The 13,730-nt window shown below is 48.9% G+C and overlaps 1 protein-coding gene across 2 annotated transcripts in view; it reads right to left on the bottom strand.

Annotated features, from left to right (window-relative positions):
- Window positions 1–11,932, bottom strand: part of NELL1 (neural EGFL like 1) — an 866,603-nt gene extending 854,671 nt beyond the window's left edge. The window contains exons 1-2 of one of the 2 annotated variants that reach the window (XM_059070155.2): window positions 11,342–11,579; window positions 2,669–2,797 (exon numbers count right to left, since the gene is read on the bottom strand). In XM_059070155.2, coding sequence (XP_058926138.1) covers window positions 2,669–2,797; window positions 11,342–11,396 — 184 coding nt within the window. In that variant the 5' untranslated portion in view covers window positions 11,397–11,579. Of the gene's footprint in view, window positions 1–2,668; window positions 2,798–11,341 lie in introns of both variants that reach the window. The other variant, XM_059070156.2, reaches the window with a different exon arrangement.
- Between the last annotated feature and the right edge of the window lie 1,798 nt (window positions 11,933–13,730).

Genomic DNA, 13,730 nt, shown 5'->3' on the forward strand with positions numbered 1-13,730 from the left:
AAGGATGCTCAACATCATTAATCATTAGAGAAATACAAATCAAAACTACAGTGAGATATCATCTCACACCAGTCAGAATGGCCATTATCAAAAAATCTACAAGCAATAAGTGCTGGAGAGGGTGTGGAGAAAAGGGAACCCTCCTGCACTATTGGTGGGAATGTAAATTGATACAGCCACTATGGAGAACAGTATGGAGGCTCCTTAAAAAACTAAAAATAGAACTACCATACGACCCAGCAATCCCAGTACTGGGCATATACCCTGAGAAAACCATAATTCAAAAAGAGTCATGTTCCACAATGTTCATTGCATCTCTATTTAATAGCCAGGACATGGAAGCAACCTAAGTGTCCATTGACAGATGAATGGATAAAGAAGATGTGGCACATATATACAATGGAATATTATTCAGCCATTAAGAGGAATGAAATTGAGTTATTTGTAGTAAGGTGGATGGACCTAGAGTCTGTCATACAGAGTGAAGTAAGTCAGAAAGAGAAAAACAAATACCGTATGCTAACACACATATATGGAATCTAAAAAAGAAATGTTCATTTAGAATCTAGGGGCAAGACGGGAATAAAGACGCAGACCTACTAGAAAATGGACTTGAGAACACAGGGAGGGGGAAGGGTAAGCTGGGACAAAGTGAGAGAGTGGCATGGACATATATACACTACCACATGTAAAATAGATAGCTAGTGGGAAGCAGTCGCATAGCACAGGGAGATCAGCTCGGTGCTTTGTGACCAGCTAGAAGGGTGGCATAGGGAGGGTGGGAGGGAGGGAAACGTAAGAGGGAAAAAATATGGGGATATATGTATATGTATAACTGATTCACTTCGTTATAAAGCAGAAACTAACACACCAGTGTAAAGCAATTATACTCCAATAAAAACGTTAAAAAAAAAAAAAAAGAATGGGATGGCCTCTCAACAGTAACTGAAGAGATCTTGCACAATGCAAAGAGAAAACTAATCCTGTTTGTATTCTCTTAACCATGCCCAGTTTACTTACTTCACCAATTCCTTAGTAAGAGTAAGCGGAAATTAACATATCTGTAGTCTTGTTATATATTATTATATAGTATCTGTAGATGAGCTGTATATTATTAAGAAGGCTTAAATTCTCTGCACAGGAAATATATATATCTCATCCCATAATGTTGGTTCAGTCATTCTAAAATAATCCTTTTGTTATCTTCACAAAATGCTGGGTTAAAAGAAGCCTGCCAGGCATTTTCATAGAGGAATATCTAGGCTGCCATATCTGATCAGATCACTCCCCTCCTTCAACTCATCAAAGGCCCCCACTGATCTGAGAGTAAAGTAAAAAACTAACATGGCCTATGGGCAAGGGTAATATTTGCAATAGTTAACAAGTACATGTCCTCCCACCTATCAAAATAGACACTGGCCATAAAGCATCAGTACACCCAGGCCCGTGGATGTAAGCTAAATATCAATTCAGCCTTCAGGGCCCAGTGTGACCTAGCCCCTACCAACCTCTCCAGCCACTCACCCCCTTTCAGCCATGCTAAATGTCTTTCCATTTGTTTCTGCCTTAAGACCTTCCTACATACTATTTTCTCTGCCCAGAATGCTCTGGGCTGCCACCTCTTCCTACACCAAGCTTTCTATTCATTTTTCACTTTTCTGCTGACATATCACTTTTTCAGGGTAGCCTTTTCCTGACCACCGCTATCTCCCCACTCCCAATAAATCAGATCTCCCTGTATACTCTTATTTGGTAAACTATACACCCCATTCATGGTAAGTATAGCCATTGGAAGTCAATAATTACTTGTGTAATGACTGTTTCTCTCACTACATTTATTTACTCTTACTAATAATCTTACTATTAGCATGTTGCCTGGTACACAATAGGAGTTCCATAAGAATAGCTAATACTTACCAGGGATTTACTATGTTATCAGGCACTGTTTGAACCACTTTAATGGATTAGCTCCTCTAATCCTTGCAACTGCCCCATTAGGTACAATTATTTCAGATGAAGACACAGGCAGAGTCAGCCTAAGGAATCGCCCTAAGTCACAAAGTCAATAAGTGGTAGGGGTGGAATTTAATCCCAGGCAGTCAGGCTCTAGAGCGCAGGCTTTTAAGAAGCACACTATACTGCCTTTACGAATGCTTGCTGAACAATTTAATGAATTATAGTCAAGTTTATAGTGGGCAGAACCAAGTAAGCTGTACCCCTAAGAAAATGCAGCCATGAAACATCGTCTTTGTGCGTGGTCCACCCATTAAATGAGAGATAAAGATATAGGAACAGGAATGGATGTAGGTATAGGTAAAGATATGAATAACAGTAGAAGAAATATCCTGTAAAAATAATGTGGCTGGCCAATGGCTTTCAGGGACTTTACAAATTCATTCCACTTTAGATCCCCACCAAAATCCCCTGGGAAATATGTCACTGACAAGACAAATATTTCATCACCACGCCCACGACTGCGCCCTCCCACACCCTCAGAACACCCCCCAAATATCTAAACACCCCCGGGATTTCTGAACATTCCTCATGACGATAACACAAGAGAAATGGCAGAGATGATCCTCTGGCAAATACACACCAGAGGAACAGTCCCCAGACAGACCCTCCTCCCCAAGTTCTGCCCCCATGCAAAGGAGAAAAATGCCTTTACCTTTAAATAAAAATGCTTTGCTGGTATTGTGCAGTCCAGACACCTGAGTGACTCCAAGGGTGGTGTTCACAAGGTCCAGCTCAGTGATAATATCCATCTGAAGGTGGGGATCCATCCCAAAGCCCAGCACTGAAAAGGAACAAAGAGCCACCTTGGCTTAAAATGCTGACTTGCTTGCGGCCACATGGAACAGAAATGACAGAGGCCCGGAGTGCCAGGGAATACAAGGAACCCAGTGATGAGTGCTTAGAGATGCTCTTTCCCTGGATGGAAAATGAAGGCAACTCTTTGCTCCATCACCCCCACTGATATTGTGGTTTTTTCATCCTTTCCCCCTCTCCCATTCCCCATTACAGATTGATTAATGCCAATGCAAAACCCGAGGGGCCAAATATATTCCAGAACTCAGACTGATCATCTGTTGGAAAGCTAATATGGCCCATACACTACAAAATGTAGTGTTACCTAAAATAGGTAACACCCTCAGCAAAGTCTGCATCAGTACCCCATAACCAAACACAATATTTGTAGAGCAAAAAGTCTGATATTGTCCTCCAATTGGTATAAATAAAGACGATAAATAGCCTCATATCTGTTCAGGTCAAGTTTTGCCACCAAAGGAGTTCAGCTCAGGGTAGGTTTTGCTGTCAGGTGAGTTATGAAGAAACTTTGGGTTTCTGAGCTTTTTTAGATTTGGGAACTGTGGGTACAGGATTGTGGCCCTGATCTAACTGCTTCAGAGACTGATACAGTAGTGAAATCTGACACCACCGTCACCAGGAAACACCTCCACAGAGCACTCTTAATGAGGCAACAACACCTGCCATAGAGGAAGAAAATGAGGGAGATCTTGTCCCTGATCCATAAGGGTGGCAGAGGGACTGGCCAGGACAGTGAGTCCCCAGAACAATGGAGGTAGATTTCAAGGGGATTCGTGAAAAGTTACACACGCTGACAACTCTTGTTGGAGAAACTTAGCACAGAGAAACAGGGCCCTGAGCCCCCATTGCCTCATCTGAAAAAGGCAAATCCTTAAGCCTGTCTCTCATCTACAGGGTGTCCTGCAGAATGATTCACTCATGACTGCAAAGTGGCTTCCAACTATATATGTTAATAAGGCTAGCGATCACTCCGAGGGACTATGTTTAAGCCATTCCTAAAGGCTGTGCCTGTCTACACTTAGCACCTCAGTAGTGCAATTCTGACTGCACAGTTGGAAATGTTGTAATCAGCAACAACTGTCAACGTTTGTCTGGTGGTAATGCAGCGGCTGAGGCAAGATTTGGAGAGCTTACACCCAATTTGTTCCAGAGAGACCAAGTGCGTTTCATCAGGGCATCAAGCGCTGTGACAATCTCATCTGTCCTCCTGCCCTCACCCCTTTCCCCACAGATCTGGAGAAGGAAATGTACCCTCTCCTCACTCTTTTCCCGTTAGGAAACAGGGGCTGCTGCAGCAATCTAGGCTTCTGTCAACAGAAGGTGGCTCTGGGAAGGGTCTTTGGAGCCGAAGGTGGACAAAGGGTTAAATTAAAGGCATAGTGCATAGAGCTGCCTTCTCAATTTTTGTCAGGCTTCCCCTTGTCCTCTGAAATGCAGCCAGATGCGAGACCGGTTTACCCAAAGACAACTCATTCATTCAGTCGTTTTTCAACAGAAATGACTGAGTGCTTTCTACGTAACACACACATTGCATTGCGAGGCACTAGAGATGGCCTCCCTGGGCATGCATTCCTAGGGCAGCGGGTGAGGAGAGGGCAAAAAATAAACAAATACATAAATAAGATAATTTGAGATGGCAATAAATGCCACAAAGAAAATAAAACAGAGTTATGAAACAGAAAGCAGCTTGGGTGGAGGCTTAAAAAGGGTGGTAGAGGGTCTTCCCTGGTGGCGCAGTGCTTGGGAGTCCGCCTGCCGATGCAGGGGACACGGGTTCATGCCCCTGCACGGGTCCGGGAAGATCCCACATGCTGCGGAGCGGCTGGGCCTGTGAGCCATGGCCGCTGAGCCTGCGCGTCGGGAGCCTATGCTCCGCAACGGGAGAGGCCACAGCAGTGAGAGGCCCACGTACCGCGGAAAAAAAAAAAGGAAGGTTCCTCTGAGCAGACACCTGCTGACCATAGCGGCTGGCGATGGTGCAGTTATTCCGGAAGGGAAGATCTGGAGGGGAAAGCTTTCCAGGTTTAGAGAACAGAAAATGCAAATGCAAACCAGGCACAAAGTTGGAGTGTAGAGGAAACAGTGAAAAGGCTAGTGTGGCCAGAGCAGAGTGAGCCCGGAGGAGAGTCGTAGAAAACGAGGCCCCGGAGTAGGCCTTGCCTTGTGAGCTGCAGCAAGGAGAGGGAGAGTATTCTAATTGCAATGGAGCATCACTGGAGGGCTTTAAGGTATGTGTTTAAGGGGAGGAAGAGTGGGATGTGCTCTGATTTACCTTATGATCTCACTTAAGGTTCCATCCTACCTGCTTGACACAGACTCCATTCACAAAGACTGATGACTGACCGAGTACCTACTCTGTGCAAAGAAGTACTGCGCTAACGGGCATCTATCAGCCCAGGTCACAGCGCCATGAGCCTCTTGTTGAGACTGGCAATGTTTTTCTCCAAGTGAGCTCAGACACCAGCAGTTCTGTGATCACCTTGAAAAGGCAGGAAAGGAACTAATATTTCAGTTTGATCTATAGTGCTCTACACCTATATGGCAGAAATTAAATTAAGAGTGATCTCAGAGGACCTCCACACTAGTCCATCTCTGGCCAGGAATTCGGAACGTGGTTTGGGAAATGTGCCCTTAGCTGGACACAAGAGGAAGGAAGCATCCCTGTAGCCTCAGTGTATCGCACAAGGCTTCATATATGTCAGGCCCTGAATTTAGGACCTGATTAATTAATTGATGAGTGGATGTGTGATCATTGCTTTGCGCGCAGTGATCTCAGGGCAATATGCATACCTGGGGAATACCACGAGAGGACAGGATGGCATTTGAGCCCAGGAAACTTTCTAAAAGGAATATGGTTGACTGAATTCTTGGCTTCAAATATTTACCCCTGGATTTCCCTGGTGGGGCAGTGGTTAAGAATCCACCTGCCAATGCAGGGGACATGGGTTCCATCCCTGGTCCGGGAAGATCCCACATGCCACAGAGCACATGCGCCACAACCCATGTGCCACAACCACTGAGCCTGCGCTCTAGAGCCCACGAGTCCCAACTAATGAGCCGGTGTGCCACAACTACTGAAGCCCTTGTGCCTAAAGCCCGTGCTCTGCACCAAGAGAAGCCACTGCAAAATGTGCGCCTCAAGAGTAGTCCCCACTCAGGGCAACTAGAGAAAGACTGCCCTCAGAAACGAAGATCCAGTGCAGCCAAAAATAAATTAAAAAAGAAAATCTTTACCCCTCCCATAGCCACACCCTTTGCTATGTGGCTTTGCATGTCCTTCCACTAGAGTGGGAGTAAACCTCCCCATCCCTTGGCTTTGAGCCCAGCCATGTAACTAGTTTGGGTTATTAGCATGATATCAATGTCACACAAGCAGAGGCTTGGATGTGCCTGTGTGGTGGGGCCTGTTCTCTTGTACCTCTGCATCACAGTGAGAAAAACATAGCCCTACTGGGCCACTGCTCCAAGGAGACTAAGACACACGGAGAAGACACCCTACTTGGGTTTGGAACGACACCCAGCCAAACCTGGCCCCAGTGAGCCAATACCAAACCAACTGACAGACGCATGAACCAAAAGAAATGTTGCTTTGAGTTTAGGGTGGCTTGTTATGCAATATTATTGTGGCAGTAAATGACCAATACGGGGACTAAAGACCCACGATAACGGTTATCCTTAAGATGTTTGAATCTCCCAAACTTGGAGCCCCGCAACCAGACAAGCCTAAAAGGCACCCACACAGATTCTGTAGAACTGGCAGAACACCCCAATGGTGCCCTTGGATTCCCATCTCCATGTGAGAACACCTCAATCTGGAAAGTGTTGTGGAAACAACACTAAACTAAGAGCCACTTTCAGTCCTGTCTCTTCTCCCTACTAAATTTGTGCCCTTGGAAAAATCACTTCACTTCTCCGAGCCTCATTTCCCTTAACTGTAAAATGGGGATAACAGCCACCTCCCAGCCTCGTGAGGTTTCAGTGATAACTGTATGAACATTCCTAGCACATATCTGGTGGCCAGCCGGGGTCTACAGCATCTGTCTTTCATAGGACCAGCTCTCCAGACCATTCCAGCTCCCTGGTCCTCAACTCCACTGGAATCATACGAAAGATACAGGTGGCTCCCATTTTCCCAACCCCTCCACATGCCCAGATGACCTAGAAGGGCTTCTCACTCTGGCCGTGCTTTATTTTTTTTTTGTTTGTTTAATTTATTTTTTGGCTGCGTTGGGTCTTCGTTGCTGTGCGTGGGCTTTCTCTAGTTGTGGCGAGCGGGGGCTACTCTTCATTGCGGTGCACGGGCTTCTCATTGCAGTGGCTTCTCTTGTTGCGGAGCATGGGCTCTAGGCACGTGGGCTTCAGTAGTTGTGGCTCGCAGGCTCTAGAGCACAGGCTCAGTAGTTGTGGTGCATGGGCTTAGTTGCTCTGCAGCATGTGGGATCTTCCCCGACCAGGGATCAAACCCGTGTCCCCTGCATCGGCAGGAGGATTCTTAACCACTGCGCCACCAGGGAAGTCCCTGGCTGTGCTTTGTGAAATCTATATATTAAATTTATATTAACCCCTCCCCCTATAGCCTGCAAGCGAAGGGGCTTCCCTGGCTTTAAGATAACTGTATTGCTCTAGTCATGAAAACATCCCATTAAAACAGAACAAGAGAAATCATTTAGGCTTCCAGAAACAGAACTGTATTCTTTTATCTAAGTGGTCCCCTTCAAGATGAAAATACCTGGTGCCAATAGCAGGATGAGTAAAAGATAGCACTTTGCCCACTGCCTAAAAAATCAGAAAATCTATTAATAAGGCAGCATTTGCATGGCTTCACCTGAACCTTATACAGTATGAAAGTGTTGGTTCCATAAAAAGATTTTTTTTTTATTTTAATGTTTCTGCTGCTTATCCAAGCATGGAGCTCTTGCCCTTTCCAAGGAAACTCTATTGAAGTTTTCTACTTTGGCCATAACTGCTCTCAAATGGCTGAAGCTGGGTATTGGAATTAAGCAGGATAAAAAGCTTCTGGGGAAAAAAAAAAAATCTTTTAAAACCTGGAAGGCAGCATGTCAATGTCACAGAGGCACTTGAGGCCTGGCTCTGAAATTCAGAATCTCCACCCTAATCTCCGAGGACACCTGCTGCTGGCACTCCTCAGTCTAGCCCAGAGAGTGTTGAGGCCCAAAGCCCACTCAATCCACCGTCAGGGTCCCAGGCCTAAGCTCCCAAGCAAATCCTCCTGGATCTGGCTCACTTCAAATCGAATCCAGCTCACTGTCCGTGATGGCAGCTGCTTTCCTCTGGTCCATGCCCGGGAATACGATGCTGGAGAGATGCTCCAAGACCTCATTTACCAGCAGGACTTCACAACCATTCGATCTGATTTGGGCCTCTGGACTCCTACCCAAAAGCAACATCCTTAAAGAATATGCTCTATGCCTGTTCCAAATCAGCCAATATTTCACATGATCACTGGAGGCTGGGGGTGGCTTTTGTTCACAGCTCTCTTATTCAATTCATAGTTCATGAACTGCCTGGTAGGTGCTTCTAAAAGAAAAGCTTCTCCTTTCCAGCAGGTGGCAGCAAAAGGCATTCACTCAGCCCCAGGGGCTCCCTCTAACCATTGCCCTGATGACCAAACCACACTTGAAAGCCATGCGGGAGTAATCACTGAGTTTTACATTATTCACACTTCCAGGTTACTGGAGAAAACTCACGGCCATAATGTATTATTACTGCTGTTATTGTAGCCTTCTAAATTTTCATTACTAGTGAAGTACCTGGAAATCTCAGATTTTTTTCACCCAGAACTGGAGAACAGGACCTATTCTTGACTCCACTTTACTCTTTAAAACAAATTCTCTGAACAATGAGTAATTTAAGCAGCTTCCTGTGACACCTATCATTAGATCTTTTCACATGTAACTGCTACTGCACTGCAGTGCTGCTTTAATTAAAATGTGCCTGATACCATCTGTTCATTTCCATTAAAAGGCAATGATATCTGAGCAGCTCACTCAGTGAACCACGTGTTTATTTCATCTTGGACTGTTAACAGCCCAGACAACAATTGTCCCACTTGACAAATAACTTTCCGAGTGGCTGTTTGGATCCTGATAAACTAATTGAGAGCCAGGCTTAGCTACCTCAGAGGATGGATGTGTGATGCTGGTATGACGGTTCCTGGGCAAAATCAAAGAAAAAAATTGCTCATCAGACCGCCTCAGGCTGCAAGAAATTGTAAGTGAAAGAAGTGAGATATAATTCCCCCCTGTCTTTCTCATTCTTCTGATAATTTTTGTAGAAGAAATAGGTAGCCTCTGGTGTTCAAAGAGTACCAAGTGGCATGGAAAACTCAAGCTCCCTAAGCAACTGCTACAACCAATGGGCAGATCCTTCCACGCTTCCTTGACTTTGGACAAGCTGCGCGCTCTGCCTGGAATGCTCTCCCTACTCTGTGCACCTGGAAAACTCCCTACAAAGCCTTCCAGACACAACTTTCAAACGTCACCTCCTGATTAAAGCCTTCCCTGACTACCGACCACCCCTCCCCAGAATTCACTTCCACCGCACCTCCTCTGTTTCCTCAATACAAACTCCTGTACTCCCACCTCTCTTCCCCCCACCCCCATCAAGCTGTACAATAAAAATGCTTTTCAGTTCCTATCTAGATTCTCAGCTAAGCTGTAAGTTTCTGGAAGTCAAGCAAGCCTGTTCCTCTTTGTATAAGCAATCCTGGCACCCAGCAAGACACTCAACTCTTCGCTGAATGAATGAATAGATACAGGAGTAAATCTTCCCTACAAGAGAATGTTTACAAGTTTTAAAGGGCCTTGATGTGGGGAAGGGGAAAAGACAGTGTCGTTAAAGATCTCCAAAAGCAACGCGCCCTAGAGACACAGTCCACTTCTGGGGGAAGCATTTTTTGCCGACTTTTCAAAAGAGTAATGAGAACAAAGGACGTTATGTATATTTGGTAGTGGTGTGCACTTGAGACGTGAAATGCCCGATGCGCTGCCCTCTCCCCCACCTAGTTTCTCTCTCTCTGGTTCCACTGTAAGATGCCCACCAGCACCAAATTTTCTGCACGCAGGGCTGCTAGCCCAGGCTCTGCGCTAGCCTCGCCTGCCCTGATCTTCCGGGGGCGCGTTTTTTCCACTGTGTTCTCCGTTTTAAAAGACTAACCCATCTAGATGGGCCGGAACTCAAGAAGCACCTATTCTAGGCTGGACCGAGTCTTGGCATCTCGGCAAGAGATGCCTGGGGAGCTCGGATGGAGATAGGAGAGGGCTGGGGATTCCTTTTGTCCGCGGAGAAGTCCACACTCGCCGCTCTTTCATTAAAGCAAAGGAAACGCTGCTTCCCGCTCAGTCCCGGGGAAAATAGAAAGGGCCAGCGGAGGGAACTTTTGAGCGGACCAAGGCCGGGCGTCCCTCCGCAGCCCTCTACAGATAAACCCTGCATGGGAAGGAGGCTATGCCTCTAGAGAAGGGAAACGAGAGTGTGATAAAAGAGAAAAAGAGAAAAAAGCAGAGGGGATGCCTACACACCGATTCTGGGGTGCAAAGTCGGCCGCGCGTGGCGGAGATGAAACCTCGCGACGCCCCACCCCAGCCCGCGGGGGAGGCTCCTATTTTTGCCAATTTCCTCCTCCATCCCACCCCACCCCCACCTTCCCAGATCTACTACTAGTCCCCTGGAGAAGGCGGCTGAGAGGGGCTCCAAACCCCAGGGGACATGGGGGCTGGGGGCGAATAGAAGCTGAAGGAAGGAGGTGCGCTTGGAGTCCTCACAACTGCATCTCTGGAGGCAGAAAGGCGTGGGGACTTCAGAAAATCACGCCAGTTATCCTTGCCTCCCCTTCACAACCCCCAACGTGCAGTTACAGCACGGGAAAACTAGTGCGGAGCTTGAGAGAATCTCCCCGGGATGGCTCCCACAGTTCCAATTCCCCCCCGTTTGTCCTGCCCTCGGGGGGTGGGGGGGTAGGGGTAGGAGTGGCAAGAGAGACCACTCCTGGAGTTCCCCTGGGGAAGAGTCAGGAGGGGACGCGGAAGAGGTCGCGGAATCCCAGGATCGCCCGCAGCCCTCACCCCGCGCCGCGCCCTCCCTTCTCTGCCCCTTCCCGGCCCGGCGGGGCGCAGGGAGAGCGGTTTCCACCGCACCTGTCAAGTTCACGGGTGTGGGGCTCGCGGGCCCACCCTACTGTGGGTTTCGACCCGGAAGCCGGTTACTAGCAGGAGGGTGCGCCCGAATGGCCGCGCCCCTCACTCCTGCGTCCGCCAGGCCGTGTCCTCCTGGAAGGGGGCACTCCTCGGGGGGCATCTTCCAGCCTGTGAGTCCCACTTTTCACCCTTTCACCTGGACCGGGGCAGAGAGGTTCGAGGGACCCATCCACGCCCTTCCCCGGACCAGCGCGGAGAGCTCAGCTCCAGCTCTCCTCACGCCTAAGTGGGCGCCGGGCACAGCAGCGCGGCTCCCCCCATCCCTGGATCCCTCCGACAGCCCCAGCCGTGCTTACCTGTCCTGGCAGTGCACACACAGAACCACACAATTAAGATCACATCCTTCGGCATCGCTCCCAAGGGTCCCCGCCGAACCGGGCGCGCGGAAGCCAGGAGGAAACAAATGCGCCTCGATCCCGAGGCGCGCCGGGCTCGCAGCCGCCAAACTTGCTAGCGGGCGGCGGGGGAGGTGGCTCGGCAGCGCCGGGTGCTGCGCTCGGGGATCGCGCCCAGGAAGGCGGCCCCGGCCGCCCCGCCCCCAGCCCGTCCCCCAGAGCGGGCGGCGGCACCCTGGTCGGGCCCCGGCCCCCGCAGCGGCTGCCCTCTCCTCGGAGCTGGAGCGGGAGCGCAGGGCACGGCCACTCCGGCAGGTTGCGCTCGGCGCTGGGAGCGGCTTCCCCTCCGCTGCGAAGACCCGGGCGGACCGCGCAGCAACCGCTACCACTCGGAGCACCGGAGCTGGAGTCCCAGGACCCGCGGGCAAAAGGGAGGAGCTGGAGGCGGAAGCACCCGTTCGGCTTCACGCTCTCCAGCCCAGACGAGCCGGCCTCGCCACCGCCGCTGTCTCTGCCTCCGTGCCGCGCTGGAGACTGCAGAAGTTGCCCCAGTTCATCTTGGTCGAGACTAAGAACCGCGGAGCCCCGGCGGGTGGGTTTTTTTCCAGGGGGAATCCCGACCCAGGTGGCGCCCAAGAGCGCGCCCAGCCCCTCCCCGGAAAACAATTACTCGGGATTTGCTCAGGCAACTGGTTGGCGAGGGCCGAGTAGGGCCCTGAGGGGAATGATGGCCGAGTCGCGGCTCGCCACCTGCACCTTCTGTCCCCTCTCCCCGGTGGGTCCCTCTGACTGGGTACGCGCTTTGGAGGTTCAGGGAGAGGGCGCTGAGGCAGGGGGCCCAGAAAAAGGGTCGCTGAGCCCGAGCGAGCCACGGTGGGGTTTGGGGGGGGTCTACTTGCAAGCCTTCCGGTTCTGCAGGTCAGATGCTGCCACTGAGGGGAAATTCCTAACCTTTTTTTTTTTTTTTTTTTTCCCTTGAGTGACTTTCTCGATGGTTTTGTCAAAAGCCATCATAGTCACTTTTAGGCCTGTCCCGCAGTCCCTCTGGGACCCTCCCGAACACCATTCCCGGGAGAGAAAAGCTGGGCTTTGTTTTAGGAGTGTGGGAAAGAAGTCAAGTCCTCCTCCTTCTATGTGACCCCCTTCTGGAACCAAGCCTTCCCTAGAAATAGCTCCCAGGTTTGTCGCACTTCCATCCAGGAATGTTATTTATAACTAGGATGCAGAGTTGTGAAATCAGACATGACAGAACCTTTGATTTGTACCAAATGAGCCCCACGTGATTTAAAACTCCTCGGCTTGCTTGCACTGGCCCCCTCTCCGAGTCCACCCCACACCTCTGATACTGGCAACAGGGATCCCAGAGAAGGAAAGGGAAACTACTCTGAACACAACCCTCCCTCATTTCCCAGGAGACAATTCCAACGTTCCAGAATCCTCTTCACTAATAAGGATCTGCCCTTCTCACCTCTCATGCCCCCGTTCACTCCCTGTACACGTAACCCCTACATCGCTATGATCCCAGGATCCGCCACTGAAGGTCACCAAACTAGCAACACAGTTTATTAAGAGAAGGTTTTATCTGCATACTCTTCTGATCTCTGCCCTATTTTTCTGGATATTTCTGTATGCAAGCCACTGTCCCACTAGGCCCTTTGCATTGTGGTCCCTTAGCAGATGAAAAAGGAAATGAACAAGAGATAAATTCCAGCTCCTAAAAGCTGAGATAGAAGAAGGGAAGCCAATAAAGAAGTGTACTGCCACTCCAAAGTTGAGTTGAACGATTAAGAGGTAAACTGATGTCAAGGCTGAACTGATTCTCCATCGCTTCTGGGATTCAACTCCAGCCCAGAGGAGATCTGTCTGCCTTGACTCTCTCTGTGTGTTTTCATTACAGAGTCAGGACTTTTTCCTTCTACCTGGAGCATGTTACATTTAAGGCTAACATTAAAATCACACATCTTTCAGAAAATTGGACTCCCCAAATTTAGTTGGGCTTAATGAACAAGAACTCCCCTACACCATGTTGTGTTGTGAGACCCATGCCCCCTGTCTCTCCACGAATTTTAAATACACCTCAGCAGGAGCAGCCCTTTGAACTGTGGCTTTGAACTGTTGTTTTAAAGGCCCTTTTATTGACCTCAGAAATCCTAGAAGTCACAGTGACCCCAACAAAGGGAAAAGGTAGCCTGAGTCAGACCTTCAGAGCTTTCTCTCTCTTAAAGCTTCTGTGTAATTAGTTGGTCCTGTGGGATGGAGCTTTTAGCATGTTCCATTAAAAAATAAAGCAAGGCATATGTTCTGTCAAAGCTTTGCAGCATCACATCCATTAGCAGTAACAAGTGTTAAT

The sequence above is a fragment of the Kogia breviceps genome, chromosome 7, assembly GCF_026419965.1.
Source record: "Kogia breviceps isolate mKogBre1 chromosome 7, mKogBre1 haplotype 1, whole genome shotgun sequence".
NCBI classification, from domain to species: domain Eukaryota; kingdom Metazoa; phylum Chordata; class Mammalia; order Artiodactyla; family Physeteridae; genus Kogia; species Kogia breviceps.